The following is a 20310-nucleotide window of genomic DNA, read 5'->3' on the forward strand; positions in this document are numbered from 1 at the left end:
AGCTCGATTACATTTCTCCCCCGACTCCCCGCGTAAGACATTTCACGGACGATTTTTTGCACGCGTCTCACCATATTGTCCGCATTAATTACGGAAATTGATCCATGATATTGAACGAGATTGAACACTGAATAATACAAATGTGACGAACTTTGCGGAGCAAAACGTCACACCACTAACTCCAGTCTTTTACCGGCGCTAATACTTTTGTAGAATCACGAATCCGAACGCACGATTACTTTCGTGTAAATTGTCGACGATGATCGGAAAATATTAATACGTGTCTACTCGCGATACGCCACATACCGCATATTGTGCGTTTATTCTCAACACAATTGTGAATAATGATGTTCATCGTATGCCGTCCATATATGCTATTTACTTGTCTTAATTCCCTTTTATTATTAATATAGTACATCGCTTATTCACTCATCTCAAGACCTCAATCTCATTACGGCGTCCTGTCGTATTCTCCCCTTGCATCTACAGAATTCATGCGAAATTAATTACATTCCGTCTATTGTCGAAGCTGGCCGAAAAATACTTACGTACTTTTACTCGCAATACGCTGCACGTCGTGATTTCAATGTCGAAGTACTCGTTTATACACGTAACCCGAATTTCCGCGTTGATATTTCACGGACAATTTCTCGCGCGCGTCCGCCCCGTCTCATCCCCGTCCATCATACCGTAGTCCGTACTTACCAACATTACTGTGCGTCGTGCGATACATTCGAATGTGACTCGAACGCGCTGATTGGTTCTCGCGCAGGCGGCGCAGGCCAACCAATATATATTTGGCAAAGTTCACGTAGTAAAGCAAAGTACCTCTTTTTTCAAATGTAATTAATAGACATCGGATTTTTTATATGCAGACTGGTGGACAAGAGCAATTATAATAACTAAGATCATGTTATTTATATCAATCATATTTCTAATGCAACATATGTTAGGTATAAATATGTTGAATATTATAAATAACAAAATCTTAGTTATTAATTTTGATCTTTTTCACCAATCTGCATATAAAAAACCCGATGTCCAGTAATTAATAATTAATAATTATATTTAGAAAAAAGAATATTAATTTGCTTTACTACGTGAACTAATTATTGTTTTCTGTTTCAATATTTTTTGTATAAGTTATGTATATCTATTTTGTATTCTAAAGTACGGCTATTCAATACCCCTCGATTCTTTTGTTCTTACTCTAAATTGTGTTTAATTCGTATATAAAATGTTATACACATATAAAACATATTTGAGAAAATGGAAATCATAATTTAACATAAATTACTCAATTCTAGACACAATAATTAAGAATATTAATGAAATATAATATAAAATGCATTTTGTTAATATTATATTTAACTTTGTCCTTTATCTTCTTCCTCATTAATGAATGTTATTAATTTAATGAGAATTATAGGATATTGAAATGAGATGAAATCATAAAAGAACAGATCTATATTTTTTACACAGCGTTTATAAAAACTTTTAAATAAGTAAATGCTTTCAAAAAATGCGAGTAACTGGTAACGCCAATAAATCGAAAAGGTGAAGATGAACAGATTCTATCAATTGTTAACAATGCAAAATATCACTTGCGGATTCTCAAAGTTTACGTTGTTACGTTGCTTTTCGAATAAGTACATAAATACATATTATGTAAATTTCCAGAATTTGTAGAGAATTTAATAATATCGAATCTCCTGACTAATGAATACTTGATTGGAATCTATGAAAAATTAACGGTATATTTTCTGATAGGCACCTCGATATGCTCAATATATAAAAACTTTGTATATACGCCATTCAAAATACAGTTCTATATAGTACAAATAAATTATTCCCGAACCTATCTAATTATAAGTTTCCTATGGTTCTGTTGATTCTTGTTGTTCAAACTTGGGATACTTCGTCTCCACTTCTTCCCAAGTTGTCCTTCCATAGGAAAGATCCCTCACAACGCCAGGCAACTCGTCCAACTATAATTAAAAATTGAATTATGTTCGAGCAATGAAAAAATGAAAAATCTCTTATTTTCTTTATGTCTATCAATAGTTTTATTAAATTTGTCTAATTAAAATTTATACATATATAATACAAGTTTCATGTAAATTTTTGTACAGATATATTGAAAAAATATACATACGTTTATCCGGACTTGTCCCATGCTGTCTCTGTCTCTAAGTGTTGCACTGTGCGGTGTCTTTAAAGTGTCGAAATCGATGGTGATACCGAACGGTATCGCTATTTCGTCAGTACGAGCATATCTGCGTCCTATGCTACCGGAAGAATCGTCCACTTTATGCGAGACATCCGCTCTCGTAAGATCTTGCGCTGTAAAACATTAATATACTTAGCTTTGCTACATACCAAAAGTTTCAGATCTATGATATATTTATCTATATGCTTTTAACTACTTTTATCTATACTTTTAACTACCAAAAGTTTCAGATCTAGATATATTTATCCATGTTTTTAACTATGAAGATTACAGATCGAAGGAGGAAGAACATGTTGTCTAATATTAAAACTTCAGAACAATATAACAATTAGACTCATATCTATATATGTATTATATAAATTATGTTTTACTTACACAATTTCCTTACAAACGGCACAAATTCGTCATTACCACTGAGCGGTAACACCGAACATTTCAACGGCGCTACTACTGGCGGTAGGGCGAAATACGTTCTCTTCTCGTCACCTTCTCTCGCCTTGAAATTATGTTCGAACAGGGCATACATGATGCGACCGATGCCGAAGGAAGGCTCGATCACCGATGGTATAATCTCTTCCACGTGAACGGTCTTCTGGTAACGCTTTACCTCTATCATGTCTCTGGTGATCTTCACGACGGCGTCGTTGGGCAGTGTCAGCTCGTATTCTCCATTCTCGCTGAGAAGTTTCTCTAAGGACACAATCTCCTTCTCGCCTAATGCTGCGAGTGCATCTTGCACAACCTTGCTATCCTTCTTGAACGTTTTACCGATCAACACCTTGTTTGGCATGATCTCGCACACGTCCACCGTTTTCGGAGCGGGTAGTTTCTTCTCAGCCACTAATTTCACGCCAGTGGCCTTGGTATGCTGCGTCAAGTCATAGGCGGACCGATCGGCGCATCCCACGCACTCAATCCATCCGTAGGATGTCAGACACTCGGCGTCCCAACAGTCGCAGGCGTAATGCGCCATTTCGTTACCCATGTGCTGACGGAAACGCAGGCGGTTCGGGTCGACGCCGACTTTTAGTAGGAACTGATGGATTCTCGCCATGAAATAACCCAGCGTCTCGTTCGCCACCAAACCGGACGAAACGGCCTCGCCTATGGTGAGGCGTTGCGCGCTCTTGCCGTCCATCTGATTGCAAGCCGAGTACAATAGCATATTTATGTCTTTGACTGTCTCGAATTTAGGATGACTCTTGTTATTCGGGTCGCAGAAGTGCTCGATCTCCGCCATGGTGAACTCTCGCACGCGTATGAGTCCGGATCGCGGCGAGATCTCGTTCCTGAAAGCGTTGCCGATCTGCGCCGCGGCAAACGGCAATCGTTCTTGATTAAACGCCAGCAATCGCTTGAAATTCACGAAGATACCTTGCGCCGTTTCTGGTCTCAAGAAGCCCTTGACGAGTCCCGTTGGTCCGATTTGAGTGCCGAACATCAAGTTGAATTCTATCGGTTCCGTCAAGTCGTTGCCGGAAACCGGCGATTTCATATTATATTTTGACAACACTGCGGCCATCTCGTCCTTCGTCATACCGTCCAGCTTGATGATGATATCTCTGCATTCCTCGCGCGTCTTCTCGCTCGTTTTCTTGTCGCAGATTATCTTCTCCAAGTGCGCTTTGATCAAGTGATCCAGCCGGAAGCATTCGCCGGTCTTCACGTCCTTCACCATCAGATCGGCGAACCGTTCCACGTGGCCGGATGCCTTCAGAACCGGCTCGGGCGTCAAAATGGAGCAATCGACTTCCAGCATCTGTTCCTCCAGTACGAAGAAATTTCTCCAGGCGTTTATCAGATTGGTCTTCAACGAACAACCCATGGGTCCGAAGTCATACTGACCGGTAATACCACCGTAAATCGCGAAAGACTGATCTAAGAAGAATCTACGCTTCAAGAGATCTTCCATCCTTGCCCTGTCGAACGTTATATTGTTGGAAGCTAGAGCCAGCTCTTTGTCTTCGAGTATCTTTTTGCGCAGCTTCAGTTCCGCCACAGCTCTCTTGATGTCCAATTCTGGAGCGCCATCAGATTTCAGCTTCCGCACATAATCACCCTACAAAGAACACGTAGTTACATCTCACGAAAAAATAATCATGTTATATTATATAAGAAAAATGATACTAAAATATAATAGTTCAATATACTATGGTGGTAAAAAAGTATTCTGTCATGCAACACAAATTCTTCAAGAATATGTATTAATAATTGGTATTAATAATTGTACATAGAAGATTTGCTACATACAAAAATATGTAACACATTTGGCCTTACTAATCATTAATAATTAAGTAAACAACAGATTCCTTTGTTCCAGAATATGTCCCTGCAATTCTCAAAGGAATTGAGTAACTGATCTGTACATTTATGTCGATATTGATACTTATTATCTATCACATGAAATTTGTTAATGTTCAAAGAATCATCTCCGACCAAAGTGTTGCTAAGAATTGCTAAGAATTGATATCGACAATGCTAGGAAGCCCTGCCAAGGCACGTAGTCCCTACTCTGCGTCCATATGGCACTCACTTGTTCCTTGACGCTCGCCCGGAGCGGCGCCAGGGCTTCCTCGACCTTAGGATCCGTCATGTCGAGCACGAGGGCGATCTTCAGGTTCCTGTTCGCCTTCCTGGTGCCCCACCGGCTGAAATCGAGAAGACTGACGGTAGCCGCGACGCCTCTGACAGGTGGCCTCGCGAGCGGAACGTCGCTGGACACGCGGTGCGCCGCAACCCTACGCGCGATATGATGCAAACCGCGCCTGAGGAGCCGCATTCGCCACGAAAGTGATTGCGCGATGTACCTTCACGCGTTCACTACGCGAGCCATGCGGTCCCGCATCGCGACTTTTTTAGGTTATCCGAGGCACCGCGCCCGAATTCGTACGCTCCTAAACAGCCGCTTTCGCGCGGGAAATTGAAATTGGTACAGCTTCAATAAAATGCTATCATCGACGAGATGTTATTAAAGACTGATGATCTTATTCGCGTGACTATTAAAATTTAGACGGTTAGCTCGTAATATAATATTAATTTTACTTAAAACTGTACTTTTAATTATCTGTACTCGTAATCATCTGTGGTTGATCATTCATGCATGAGGTTGTAAATATATTAAAATAAATAATTATGTGACATTATTGCATCGTAAATATGCTTATTTATGAAACATCTATACAATAATCATGAATTTTAATACTGCATAAGCTAATTATCTCAGATATTTATATCGGTGGACAATTTCTCTTTAAATGTGGGAAGTAAATGGTTTTTTAAACAGGAAAGTGAACTTTATGGCAATCGGCGTTGCTTTTATTAATTACATATTTTATTCACTATCTGTGCATTTTGTTTGATTTAATTATTTATCTCTTTTCGTCTCGCTGATGAATATGATACAAAGTAATTGTTGCAAACGCCACCTACTGTACATTTTATGATTAATATCAACAATAACGTAACAAGCCTTTTCTGCACCTGATCTCAACCTCTGGTTCATTATCTTTTCGAAAGAAGCAATTAGATAAAAGAAATTTATTTAGCTAATTACTGGTGTTCTGTAGTGCCCTACAGAGCATATAATATATATGTATAATTCTTTTGTTTAAACAAAGAGCTACACGTTTTCAAATAAGAATGAAATTAGAAATAATAATTACATGCTATTTCACTCTATTTTATGTGCATTTTAATATTAAAAAATAAAACTTACTCTTGGACTTACTTTATGAAAAATATCTAATATACATTTATTTGCATTTACTACAATAGTAAATCTTGCTGTCGACCAGTTAAACATAATATTGCAATGAAAATCATTGTAATTCTCTGTAAGTATCACATATAAATCATTTCTAAATTCAACTACTTATTTAAAGAAGATTATATCCCACAAGAGAGTAGTGCTTCTCAAAACGGAACAAAATAAAAATGTATACGATTTCATACAGCGGCGTTACGAATCTCAAGTCATCCGCAGGAAACAGGCCCGTTTAATATCCGAATACTTTTATTTCATTAATTAATTATCTCATCTTGTCTCATATACGGTATAACGTGGTTTATAGAAAAAATTACAATGGGAACGCGAAGCTCCGTTAAAAGAGCAAAACGAAGAAAAGGAAACGGCGACACGAGAGCGTTGCTAATCCTCCGCTGGCAAATTTATTATAACTTTTTAATAAACCCAGCCTGCGTGTAACATTCATTTAGTCATCCTGAAACGTACACAGACGAAGAGCGTGATGCGTCGCGAGAAAAAAATCTTGTCACGTCGACGCAGAATTTCGTCGACTGAAAGACACAATGTCGACTCCGCACAAATCATTCCTATACGATACTAACAATAAGCATTTTACACGTGCATCGCGGCGCATATGCTTTCGCCGCACGCTGAAAGCGGCCGTCTGAGACGCTCCTTCCAGATTTTCGCGTCACCGCACAATTAGATCGTAGATTTGTTGAATCGCCGATCGCCGTGAAAACTTCTTGCATTTTCCTTCAGATATCCCGAAGCATGGCGCGCCACGAAAACCCGAGCCTTCGATACTTCGACACTTTAATTTCCAAAGTCCTATACGGTTTCTGACAATGAGACTTCTTGTAAAAACGATAGTGAGATTCGTTTATTGTCTGCTGGACGATTTTGTGTCTGTAAGCTTCTCAAGAGATTTGCCCGACAAAAATAGCCTGTTCTTGAAATCAGATCGGCCGCTTTTTGCGTTAAACACGCGGCGAAAACGCGGGCCAGCGCGAGCTTATTCCCATTTTGAAATGTGAAGTTGAATGTTGTAAAAAAAAACAAATATACATAAGATCTCATTCCTCTCTCGCTCTCTATCTCTCTTCCGCTCTGCGCAACAATGTAGTATGAGCAAAACAATATTCTCATCAGTGTAAACAATTTATTTTACACAAGGATAATACTCTGACATCGAAAAAAAGCGATAATAATGGCTAATGTATAATAATAAATAAAGTATGAAATGTAAATAATGGGTATGTACAAGAGTATGTAATGGCAAAAAAAAAGCTATAACAGAGATGAAATAATTGCTTTCCTTCTGCAGATATATGAGCCGCTTGTTCTGAGAGTGGCGCAAGTTCGATTCTCGAAAGTGAAATGCCCGTATATCGCTTTCCTCGCGTTTATTTTACTATATATAATTATGTATAACTATATATAATTATATATAATAATAAAATTATATATAATAAATCATATAACGAATTATATAATGAATTATACAAATTATACGTAACGATAAGCTAAAGATCGATTAAGATCGTCACCGCGTCATATCGTTAAACGTTTGCGAGAGTAAACCGAGCCGCCGATTTCGCGAACCGAGCTCGCACCCCCATTCAACCCTTTAAACAACATCGAATGCGATTTTCGTTTACGCGAACGGGACTCGCGAAGGGCCGTCGTCTTCACACCGCGGCCGCGTGACTTCCGGTCTGACGGCGACGTCGAGGATGATTTTTATGTTACACGAAAACAGAACTCGACAAAGCCGCATCCGGACGCCCGCCGGGGAGAGGGAGGATGGGTCGTGGCGATGACGGCGACAATCCCGCGAATCCCGGATATTTGGAACCCCGCGACCGCTTTCAGAACAACGGAATACGGGGCTCGCGGCTCTCTCGCGTTTCTTTCTTTTCTTTTTTTTTTATTTTTATTAACGCGACGGTCTCCCTGTCGCCTGTTCGCATGGGATTGCACAGCTTACTTTACACGTCGCGCTTAAAATGTAACACCTGTACACTTAAAACCTACGAAACGTGCGGCCGCGACACGTCCAAGTAAACGAGGGAGAGTGTGGGGGGAAGAGGGGGATGTAGGGGGACGTCGCGTCTCATCGCGCGGCAAACAGACAACACCGAGACCCGCCACGGGAGACATAGTATTACTAATCATATATCCAGCATGAACGCTTATCTCGCTAGAATAATTCGTCCTATAATCAGAGGTATTCAACCTGGAGTGCCCCCCTGCAGGGCGGCGCCAAGACTTTCGCGTTCTAGGAGGATCCGCGGGCGCGATTTGCTAAAGAGAGAACTTTGGTAAGTACGAAGATGCGTGTATAAAAAAAAGAAAGAAGGGACAAATACTTTTGTATCATATCCATAAGGTTCCGAGAGAATTTATACGGGGATTTGTCCCCCTCGTCCTTACAAAACCGTGCAAGAGGAACTGGTGAAAGCCGCAGTACTAAACGAGAATGCAAAACGTCATAGAAAACAAAAAAAGTTCCATAAACGATCCCTCGAGGGCGTGTCTTCGGAAGAATGTACAAAATTCTGTAGCAGGGGAAAAGGGAAAAAATTTCAAATATGTATATCTTTCAAATATATATCTTTAAAGGGGACGAAAGACTCGAAGGGGGATGCTTTCGGGATATTGAAACACCGGGGTCGAAAGGGGGTTGAATACCACTGGTCTATAATAATGTATACAGGGAGCACCATGATAGACCCGTGCGCGCCTCTGCGTCCCACTTGGAAAAACGGATTAGCCATCTCGTGCACCCGATTGACTTACGCTAACGTAAATGCAACAATTTCGACCGAGCGTCGCGGGAGGGAACCGCCGGGGGGGCCCGCCCGCGAAATTCCCGCCGAAACCAAGGTCGGCGACTTCGATTCCGGGCAAGGAGCGTGCAGCGCGAATTCGACACGAGATTAATAATAAAATATCACAGTTCCGAGTCTGAAGAGTCGCTCCTGAAAATCATGGCTCTCCCCTTAACGCTTAATTACGTTACGCGTCCGAGAGACGGGCGAGTTCCTCGCGCCCTTTTTCCTCTCCCTCTTTCTTATAAGTCGCAAGACATTTCTAGTTAACAACAATCCTACGCTCTACTGTAAGATTATCTATTTCGGAAACCGTAACGTTTAATAGTATAATACGTAGTCCATATACAACTCGCTAGGGATGCTGTAGACTGTAATTTACTGGCTGCTAAATGTTCCATGAATACTGTATGTACGTATGTGTGTACGCGTTTAAAATGTATGTATGTATGTGAAAAATGCTTTGAGAGAGACATGTAGACGCGGCGTGACGAGTGCACTGAAATATGTACTAACTGGAAGGCGCGCTAGGTCTGCCTGTGCGATATGAGAGAGAGAGAGAGAGCATGCCAAGATGTCTCAAGTAGCACTCTGTCCTTGTCTGGTCTTCTTAATCAGCCAATACTTCATCCTTACTCCCCATATAATCCTCCCCACTCTTGACTACACTGTGGGCTATATAGACAAGGAGAAGAGAGGAACTTGGGACTTCTCTCTCATATCGTTCGCCTACCGTGAATTTCTATAGCAGCGCGCGTTTCAATTATATATTTCAGTAGACGGGTGCCGCGGAGAGCAGCAACTGATTTCAGTGCTCATTGAGAAAAAGAGTACAGACAATATGATATGCACTGTAAAAAAAAAAGAGTAAATTTAAAATTACGGAAGAGTGATGCATAATGCAAACCAAACTTAACTCTGCATGATCCATTGCTCTCACCCTGAAATTGTCCTTTCGAGTAAAATTATCTAAATAATTAATATTTAAATAATATAATTATCATCTAAACCGGGACCTCGAACACCTATCACTTAATTGATATCGCTTTCTAAAATCCCTGATCTTAGATTGTCATCTAGAATTATCATTCCACTCGAAGTATCGCAAGACGAAATTTCGTACTGAAATTAAAACTGTTAGACCTATTGCTGGAATAAAAAGCACGGTTCAAAAACGGAGCTTTATATTATAATATTAGATCTTTAGAGAAACAATTTCAGGGTAGAAGCATCGAATCAACAAGAATCGCGTAACAATTACATGTACTGCTTTGATGTATAAAGTTATATGATGAAATAGAAGAAAGCATCTCACTGAACAGTAGATTCATGCGCGGAAGAGTTTCATCTGCATTTTATAGTATAGTTTCAATGTCTAGACAGCTTGCATATTCATTACTCTTGCCGTACTATTATGAAGGGGGATCAGTCGATCAAATATAAAAACGCGAAAAATTTGTCATGGAAGTTTTTTATACATCATTTCTCTTTCAAAATCAAGAGAATTTTAGATAACGATATGCATCGTGGTAAAAAAAAAAGAAAATTTAACAACTAAACGAGAATAAAATCTTACGTATAAATTCTAAGTTATTACCCGTAGAACATCGTTATTGATTAATATCATAATCGAGTCTTGAAAAAGATATAAACTTAAAATCTCATGTGCAAGTCTGCTTTTGGCCATGCTGTTACTTCCAATTCTTGGGTTTCATGAATTGGGAACGCGTCATGGACGATTGTTAATCATTCTTGATACGAGAATTTTGTTCCGTTGTAGTGACCATCCCCCTCTTCGTTACAATTACAAAAATGATATACAAGATATACAAAAATGAGCTAAGTGATTGAATGTAACGCGTGAAGCTAAACGATAGTATACAGCGCTCCTCCTTTCCCTTCGATCATTCGGATGGTACATACAATTTACTCCTCCTTCAATCTTCCCAGAGTCATACGCGTCAATAAATCATCAGTTCCGACGTCAAGAAGTTATTGGTAGAAGGTTAATCTGACAAAGAGCGCGCAAGTACAAAAAGTAGAAAAAGTCACGAGGAACGCAATTATGTATGAAACGTATTGCAATCTAAATTGCATAATCTAAGCACTCGTAAAAAATCTCGCTTGACGCCGCTTTTATGAAACTGGAAGATTAAACAAAAGAGTAATTTATACCGCTTGACGAGTACATTTTCTTGTAATTAACTAGTGAACAAAAACGCATCGCAAGAACGGCGTTGACAAAGTCAAGAGAGTTAAAATATTCTGAACATTTCAACAGATTGCACGGTTCAATGTTGACGGCGATCGCACTCGTCCTTCACGATTTACATGTCGGTATTGCGAAGTATTCGCATACCTGCCATCAAATATTCTCTTAATATCTCAATATTTCTGACTAAATATTTACATCGATGCGTTTTACAGCTTCAGTCTATTAAGCTTCGTAACCGCGGCTTTTTGAGTCTTTGCGACGGTTTTCTTGCTTTTCGTGGTCACTAACCCAGAATTATCCTTAGCCGCGATGCTTCCCTACTGAGCGGGTGGTTGAGGCTCGCTGGACATATTCGGATTCGGATACGGCAGGAACGAATAATTGGGATAGGGCGGCGGAGGATGCGGGAACGGCGAGTAGTAATTAGGGGGATGCGAAGAAGGAGGTGCATATCCTCTGTGCATGTAAGGATCCGTCGGAGGAGGCGGACCATGGAACGCCGAGTACATGCGGGCATAATCTGTGTTGTAGCTGGGTCCACCGTATGCTGGATAACCGGGTGCTCCTGCAGATTAATTTCACCGTTAATGTTCTCGTCAATGAACATAACTGAATAAAACTTTCAAAAAAACGTTAACACATTTTCTAAACATAGAAAACTTCTTAAGAGAACTAAAAAAAGATATTGGCAAAATTAAGCTTGAAATATAAGCAGATGACAAAACCTTACTTCTCGTTTTACTTTACAATGAGACTTAAGACTCACCACCTGGAGGATAAGCTGCGGAAGAGCCAGGCGCCGGTGGATAATGCTGCGAATACGGGTCGTACGGGGCCGGCGGGTACGGTCCTGGATACCGCGTGCTAGTGGGATGACTAAATGCGGTAGGTATATGCGTTTCGTCCCTACTTGCTGAGGCCACTGTAGTAGTCACCGTCGTCGTGCTGTCCGTACCCTTAGACTCCGTCGCAGAGTTGCTCGTTAACGTTTTGGCAGTAATGCTCGGTATTTGAGAAGAGTAAGGGGTAGGCACGTTCATCACGTTCCTCTCGTCCATAGGCTTGCCTAGGTCCGGCTGAGGCTTCGTCGTGTCTACTGGCAGTCTACTGCTGGGATTTGCCGTATGAGGTGGAACGCCGGGGAAGTAAGTCCCATAGGGATTAGACAGCGAGCGAGATCGTGGATCGCTGTAGTCGTAGTATCTCGGATATTGAGCGTAGGGATATCCCTGGGGTACGCTCGGCGTCGGATCACCCTGGATCATGTTGTCTCGCATACTCGAAGTCGGCTCGGTGCTCTTTGGAGAAGTAATATTGGTGCTAGTGCACACGGAAGCGGTCGATGTCGCGTTGGTGTTCGAATCGGCGATACTTTTAGGTGCTTCCGAGCCTCTTGCAGATCCGGACGGTACCGATACACCCGATGATACCGGTATGCTCGACGATATCGGCATACTCGACGGTATAGGCATACTCGATGGTATCGGCATGCTCGACGATATGCTTGATGTTACTGGCATACTTGATGGCATACTCGACGGCATACTCGACGATATCGACATGTTCGGCAGTATGCTCGACGATACTGGTATGTTCGATGGTATGTTCAGCGGCATGTTTGATGGTACTGACATGCTTGGTGGTATGTTCGGAGGCATACTTGACGGTATCGATAAGCTTGGTGGTATTGACATGGTTGATGGTATCGGCATAACTGATGGTACTGGTTGTGGCGTCAACAGAGAAGGCATCGGACTAGGAGCAATCGCGTGCGTCTGCGTTGCGACCTGTGGTGTTACCTGTTGTGTTACCTGCGGTGTCATTTGTGACGCCGCTTGAGACGCTTCCTCAATAATGATATCATCATTGGAAATTCCTCGTTTCTCTGTTTGACTGTGAAAGGACCGACCGTAGTTTGTTAGTGTGTCCGGCTTAGGAGGCTCCTTCTCCGACGGCGAACACTGTTTGTCAGCTGTTGGCGGCATCTCTGGTTCAGAGTGGTCATGTTGTGTTTGAACGCCTTGCGCAAGGGAGACTGTCTCAGGCGTGTAAACCTGAGTGCCTTCCTCGGAGGATTTCGGCAGAGATGTATCCGTATCCGAATTAGTGGTGCGGGTGTGATTAGAGGGACTATACTCGGTGTTCGAGCTCACTTCTGCCACCACATCTTCCAATCTGACTTCCTCGACGCGTTGCTCGGTTCTCAATTGGCCATCCGACGAGTTAGAGTTGTCACCAAGTGTGGAATGATCCATTGGCTCTTGCTTGACTTTGGGTAGTCTCGACAGAGAAACTTGATTGGTCAAGTTTACTTGGCTCAAATAAGGTTTAGCTGTCGCTGTAGCGACTGGTTTGGGTCTCTTGGAAATTTCCTTATCACCAAATGGTTTGTAACCCGGGCTCGGTGATGGTTTATTGAGAGGCCGGCCGCCAGTCTGGTTACTTGAGGATGACTTTGGTATGATAGAAATAGCCGAGTTATTCCGTAAGGGGAAACCAACTTCGGGCTTAGAATTCCTCTGTATCATCGAGGATCCTGCGATAAAAATATTAAATTTTTAATAATAAAATATTTTCAAATAATGTATTACTAATATATTACTAATTACTAATTACTCTTGAATTATTGAAAAGAACTCAAAAGTAATTATTAGTAATATATTAGGTGAATTAAATTCACCTTTCTTCGGTTCCTCTTCTCGCTTTTGTTGATTCAACTTAAGCGCAGTACGAATTGCTATAATTTTGCCGGATTCAAGCTGCATGTAAATGCCTTTTGGACTCTTCAGCACCATTACACGTTGACCGGCTTTCAGAACAATACTACCTTTATCCGGAGAATTCGTCGGTATAACTACATCTAGAGGTAGCGTCATTTCTTGCGCACTCATTCCTTGTCTCTGCCATACTTCCGCCGGAATCCACCTACTGCCAGTAACGCCTCGCGGATTTAATCCATCAGCACCTCGTTGCTGCATAGGTCTGACAGACGCAACAGGTTTCGGCGTAGCACCACCATCGCCACCGCGAATTGCTCTGATTTGTAATCCACCTGCTGGAATAAATAATCAATGTGCATATACACAGCATGATTATCTTTAGACTTTTAATAAGGTCTCTATCTTGAATATAAACTATACCTCGCGTGGCTGTATTTCCAGGAACATAATTATAGCTGGGCCTAGAACAATTAGCTGCCATCTTCTCAAGTTCGTAGCCGCGACGAGCCAATTTTTTTTCCGCTTGAGTGAGCTTCTTCTCCTTCCGATCAACGAGCAGACTCTCGTGATGAAACGGTTCTTTGGTAAGCAACGAGGAATAGCGTTCTAACACACACTGCATAACTTCGTCCGTGTAGCTGTCTTTGGTCTGCGAGAAATCCTGCACTTGGCTGTCCTCTTCCCAATCCCATGATAACGTCGTCGCCTCCTTTAGCGAAAGATGTGCATCGGGATTGCACTGATCGACCACGCGGTCCGCCATGCCCTGTTTACTGATCTGTCGATCGTAGATTTTCCTTTCCAGACAGTTATCGGTGACCAATCGATATACAAAACACGGTTTTTGTTGACCGTATCTGTAGACTCTGCATACAGCTTGCGTATCGTGACAAGGATTCCAGGAAGCATCAAATACAATCGCGCGATTCGCACCGACAAGATTGATACCCAACGAACCGGCTCGCGTAGAAACGAGGAAGAGATGAATCTTCGGATTGTTATTGAATTCGTTGATCAGTTTCTCTCGCTCTAACGCGCTCGTGCTTCCATCAAGTCTGTAATAATTCACATTCTTAATCCACGCGTCGGTCTGGCCATCCGGATGCTTTAAGCTATTTCGCGCTAAGAAGTCTTCTATGAGATTCAATGTGAACAGCGACTGCGAGAATGCGAGTACGCGATCTCCCAGTTTAATAGCTTCATCGAGAATGCAAAAGAAGAGCGTCATTTTTCCGGACGCGTCTATCAATCCGGGTTTATATCCTTTCATCAACTCTGTTGCCTGTAACAGAATTAAGTATTACAAAATTATTTAATTAATTAATAAAAATATTACAAAAATTAAAATTTATATTTTATTGTTTTATAAAATAATCAAATTTTTTCCATTCTTTCGTATTAAAATAGCGAATAGATATGTAGTAATATATTAACATACCCAATCATATGGAATTCCAGGATCTTCCTTCACGCTAGGAGAGCTCTTGCTATCTTTTTCCTCATCTTTCGTGAGAGTCTCGTCGTCGGATTTGTCCTCTTTATCCTTCTCTGCTTGATCTTCCTTTTCTCTCTCATCCTCCTTCGATAGTTCGTTCTGATTCAATCGAGGACTGTGCACCGGATTAACTCCCGGTACCGATCTGGGCGCGGGAGTTGCCGAACTCTGGCGATTCGGTTCCACGGTGTAGCTTGGTACGCCGGTGAGATTATTCTGATGCAATGGTTGACTCTGTACACCGATGCTGGACGTCATATCTTTGCTGCTCTTGTCACATGGCGCACTGGGAGGGTGAGCACCGATGGGCTGCTGCGAAGTCTTGGAGTCGTCGGGCCGCTGATTCATGTCCGTGCCATGACCGGACGCGTAATCGTACGACTGATTTGGATAATTTTGCGGCGGGAAATAATTGTTCGGATAACGATTCATGCCGGGATTCATCTGATCTCTGTAGTACGAATCGTTGCATTGCTGATCCGGTCGGAACGTCTGCGGATAATTGCGCTGCATATAATAAGGCTCTTCTTTTATCTGCCCGACCGCCGGGTTCTGATGCGAGCCGTCCGACGGATAATTCGGCATAACGGGGTTCTGCGTCTGCGGTTGATTGGCGCTGTAATTGTTACTAGGATTACCGGTGGTGCCTGCGCCCGAACGATCGTTTGAAAATTCGTTTGCGGCGGGAGCATAACTCTGCGTTTGCTGCGACACCGCGGTGTCCGGCCTAGGATAGAGCTGATCATTCTGACCCAGAGATTGATTAGGCTGTTGCTGATTCGGTGGATATGCCATAGGTTGATTCTGGGCTACCTGTGTTTGCTGCGCGGCTCCGTATCGATGTGCGGAATTCTGCGGCATCGTGGCTGTACCTGGATGATTTGACGAATAACCAGGATGAGCCTGGTTCGACGACGGTACCGCCGGGCCTGGCTGATTCTGTTGAGAATATGGTCCCGCTTGATTGGAAGCTGCGGATTGGGGAACTATATGGTGACTATAACCGTGGACCGCGTTCTGCGGATTCGACGTCTGACCTGCTTGATCCGGAGGATACCTATGCGTCTGATTCTGTGCGTTAACGTTTTGCGCGGGTTGATTAGTCTGGTAATTGGGCTGATTTTGCGCTACACCCATTTGACTCTGCGGTGCCGGAGTGTAGCCGCGCATCGGACCCTGTGAGATGGGCCCCTGATTCGATTGGTTCGGCTGCATGTAACCGTGAGATGGAGTTTGTGGCATCGGAGCCGATTGCTGATTAAACGCATGTGGAGTTTGCGGAGGAGTCGGATTCACCTGCGTATGATAGCCATGTGTTTGGCCCTGAAGAGGCGCACCCTGTGGTTGCTGTTGCTGGCTCGCATATTGATGAGATTGATTCTGCAAACCTAGATTCTGATTCTGCTGATTCGACGAGAAGTCACGATTTTGACCAGGAGGCGTGTTCTGGTTTTGTTGCGGCGCCATGTAGCCAGTAGTCTGTGTTTGAGCCGTGGGTGGCTGACCTTGCTGAGATGCCGAATATCCCATCGTTGAGTTTTGCAGCGGTTGCCCGTCGTTACGCGGATACATTGGATTTGCCTGAGCCGGCGCTGGCGTGTAATTTTGATTTTGATTCGCGGTGTATGAATAATCCTGCATCGGCATATTCGCAGACTGATTCGGCATCTGAGACTGGAAGGAAGGTTGATTGGGGACCTGGGGATAATTGTTAGGCCCTTGGTTTAGATTCGGCGTGTAATTGCGTTGCTGATCTTGATAGGGATAGTTCTGTCGTGGAAACATCCCGGGTGCCTCATAATTGTTTCCTTGATTCTGATCCGATCTGAAGTCGGATCCAGCCGCCGCACCGCCGTACCTCTGAGGATGATTTGCGGACTGCTCGTTCGACTGCATATAGTTCTGCGACTGATTGGCGTATCCCTGCGACGTATTGTAATTTGTCGACGTCTGAGTATATGACTGGAACTGTTGATTGCCATACCTTTGTTGTCCTTGATTATTATAGAACTCTCCGTGATTATATTCTCCGTGATTGTTATTATCATTCCTATAGTACGTGTTTTGATCGTTCGGACGATAGTTTTGATAACCATGAGGAGGATAAGATCCCTGCGGCATCCCTGTGGAATTGGAATATCCCGAATTGGAAACTGGCATCGTATTATAATTAGTGAAATTATTTTGTTTCGGAGGGTTGTTCGTATTTTCAGTCTCCGGGTTATCGTTCGTGGATGACGATGAAGAAGCGTTCGGTTGTACACTAGCCGCGGGTTTGTTCTTTATCGTCGTGCCCTTCTTCGAAGTTTTCTTAGATTCTCCTTTCGGCTGGCGCGCTTTGGATTTCTTGCCACCCGCCGTAGATTTTTCTCCTATTGTTTCCTCCAGATCTAAGTCGTCTTCCTCGTTCGCTTGACGCTTACGGAGGAAATGATACAGGATGTCCGGATGATTCCAGATCTTACAGCACACAGCAAAAGCTTTCAACGGATTCGGCACCGCGCGCGTTTTCACCACCTGATTCATAAATGTATCGTATAATTTGCGTTGATGAGGCGTCATCCTAACGAGGAGGATGTATTCCTCTTTGCGCGGCAATGACATTTGTAACACCGAATGAGATCTTCTCTGCACGAAACCCTCCAGCAACGAATGCAACACATGCGCGCGATATCGCATCAATCGTACATCCTGCTGCGTGGAGTCAATACACTGGCCGTTCTGTATCGGTCTCTCGAACATATTGCAGAATTCGCTCTTGGTACCGAGATAATTGGGCCTCACGAAGTCCACCATGCACCAGTACTCCAGCAGATTGTTCTGCAATGGATAACCGGTCAATACGATTCTACGTTTCGTGCGCATCTGTTTCAACGCCATGCTGATGCTCGCGTGTGAGTTCTTGATTCGATGTCCTTCGTCGCAGATTACCAGGTCCGGTCCGGGATTCACCAAAGCCGTATGCATTTCGTCCAGCAGACCTTTATTCTTATCCTCCTCTTCTACATCTACCGTGTCTTTGTAGGGTTGCCCGCGTTTCCGCTTTGCTTTATTGGGCTTCTTCAAAGACAACTGTCTGAACAATTCGTATCCTATTAGCAAAACACCGCCGGTCGATTGCCACTCTTGGATCACTTTCGCTCTCGCGGTCATGGTTTTATGCGAATCATTCAGAATGTGCAAACCGAAATGCCTCGGGCGTACTTCCATGCCGATTGGCGTGTCTACATCGTACGGCGTTTTCACCTTCTCTATCATTTCCTTTTTCTCGTCCACTAATTCCTCCTTCGTTGTCGATGTACCCTCTTCTTTTTTGATCGTCTCCTCCGGTTCTTTCTTCACATTCACCTCTGGGTTTGGAAGCGGCATTCCTCCCGGTAACATGTTTTCCTTCTTCGGTTCTCGTTCTAGTTCTTGTTGATTCGTCTGACTGCCGTAGTTCGCGAAAGTGCCGGGAATGCTGTTGTAATTGGAATACATTGGACCGAGATGGTGATTACCCATGCCTGGATACATCGTCGCGACGTTTCGATTCTCCGTATCGGGATACATGGGAACACCCTGTGGCCGATTCTCCATGCCAGGATACATAACACCGGTGGCCTGATTCTCCATACCGAATTTTGGTCCCGTGATGTTCTGCCCGGGCGGCATACCATGGCAGTTTACTGGATCTGGCTTCATCGAGTCAGAGAAGTTGGAAAGCGGGTTCGGATTCGCATTGTACATCGAATTCTGCGGCATCTCTCCCTGATGATAATTCGGTGGCATATGCGGTACATGAGGCTCGACCATATTCTTATTCATCATAGTAGGATCCTGCATGTAATTCGGCATCATGTTGCGCTGTTCGTAACCGTGATAGGGATTCGCGTAGGAATTCTCTGGCATAACGTTCACCGGTTGTTGCGACGCACCGACAGCTGTTGTTGCGTCCTGACTAAAGCGGTGCGCGGACTCTGTACTGATAGGCCGCGACATATTAGACATGTCGCTCTGATTGCCACAACTTTCCTCCTTCACTTCATGCTTTATATCCGTTCCCGGCTCCATTTTAACGTTCGTCGCCTTGGACTGTTTCTCGGCGGTAGTGGCGGGATCTTCATACGGCAACCACATGTTGAACTCCGCCAGCCAGTTTTGAAGCGTGTTTATGGGCATGATGCAGAGGACAGTCCTGGCAGTGGTGCATCGAAAAAAAATGTCGCAGAAGCTGGCAACTTGGAGGGTCTTGCCTAAGCCCATACTATGGGCGAGGATACAACCGAAGCCACTGCTGGTCTTGTACCTCTCGATCGTCTCGATAATGTTGTCGAAAAGGAAGCGTATGCCGCCGATCTGATGTGGCTTGATGATACGGGCAACCTGTGGAGCTAGGTACACATCTGGCTCGGTTTCGGGATGACCCACGTTGATCAATACCCGGCCGTGTTCGTCTGGAATGTTATAACGATCGTTGGTGTGCATCCCCGAATTGGATGGATCGTCATCGTTGTCAGTTTCCTCCTCACCGCTGGGATCGCTCAAAACTATGCAGTCATCGTCGGAACTCTCGCTCGAGCTAGATATTGTTACCACGTCCTTGCCTTTAGGCGGTCTCTGGTATTTGGCGGCGCCAGGTATCTTTCGCGTTGCGTGCATCTGCTTCTCGCGCAACGCTTCTTCGGCTTCCATGTCGGACAATTCAGAATCGGAATAGTAGTCCGCACGGTCCATCGGTTCCTTTTTAGGCACCACCGGCGATATACTCACGGACGGTGTCATCATGCGAATCCTCTGCTGCAACATATTTGGCCCACCGGAACGATTTGGGACACGCGAGATAGATGTCTGCGCTCCCTGATAGCCGCCTCTGCCTTTCTGCCAACGCAACCCACTGTCGATAGATCTCCTCTGCATCTGTCCCGCTTGCATCCCGCTGGTCACCTGAGTGGTCTGAGCACCAGTGCCGGTGCCAGAGTTCACCTTCAGCAGCACGGTGTTTGGCAAACGAACCTGAGTGGACGATGGCGACGTCGTCGATGGAAATGACGACGACGGGGAAGACGACTGTGAGATCATAGTAGTGCCA

At 43.7% G+C, this 20310-nt stretch overlaps 2 protein-coding genes across 3 annotated transcripts; both read right to left on the minus strand.

Annotated features, from left to right (window-relative positions):
- Positions 1–1449: 1449 nt before the first annotated feature.
- Positions 1450–5079, minus strand: LOC112467713 (glycine--tRNA ligase). Its single transcript, XM_025036444.1, has 4 exons — positions 4764–5079; positions 2606–4289; positions 2156–2343; positions 1450–1988 (listed from the first exon to the last, which is right to left on the minus strand). Exons 1-4 carry the CDS (start codon positions 5007–5009, stop codon positions 1878–1880), a joined length of 2229 nt encoding a protein of 742 aa, XP_024892212.1. The 5' UTR covers positions 5010–5079; the 3' UTR covers positions 1450–1877.
- Positions 5080–5518: 439 nt separating this feature from the next.
- Positions 5519–20304, minus strand: LOC112467706. Of its 2 annotated transcripts, none has more exons than XM_025036434.1 (5): positions 15183–20304; positions 14165–15026; positions 13705–14079; positions 11794–13560; positions 5519–11589 (listed from the first exon to the last, which is right to left on the minus strand). In XM_025036434.1, exons 1-5 carry the CDS (start codon positions 20298–20300, stop codon positions 11342–11344), a joined length of 8370 nt encoding a protein of 2789 aa, XP_024892202.1. In that variant the 5' UTR covers positions 20301–20304; the 3' UTR covers positions 5519–11341. The 2 variants fall into 2 exon arrangements, with proteins under 2 accessions (XP_024892202.1, XP_024892201.1); XM_025036433.1 differs by having other exon boundaries at positions 11791–13560.
- Positions 20305–20310: the final 6 nt, after the last annotated feature.

This window comes from Temnothorax curvispinosus, unplaced genomic scaffold (assembly GCF_003070985.1).
Source record: "Temnothorax curvispinosus isolate PA1 unplaced genomic scaffold, ASM307098v1 QBEX01017788.1, whole genome shotgun sequence".
In the NCBI taxonomy this organism is placed as follows: domain Eukaryota; kingdom Metazoa; phylum Arthropoda; class Insecta; order Hymenoptera; family Formicidae; genus Temnothorax; species Temnothorax curvispinosus.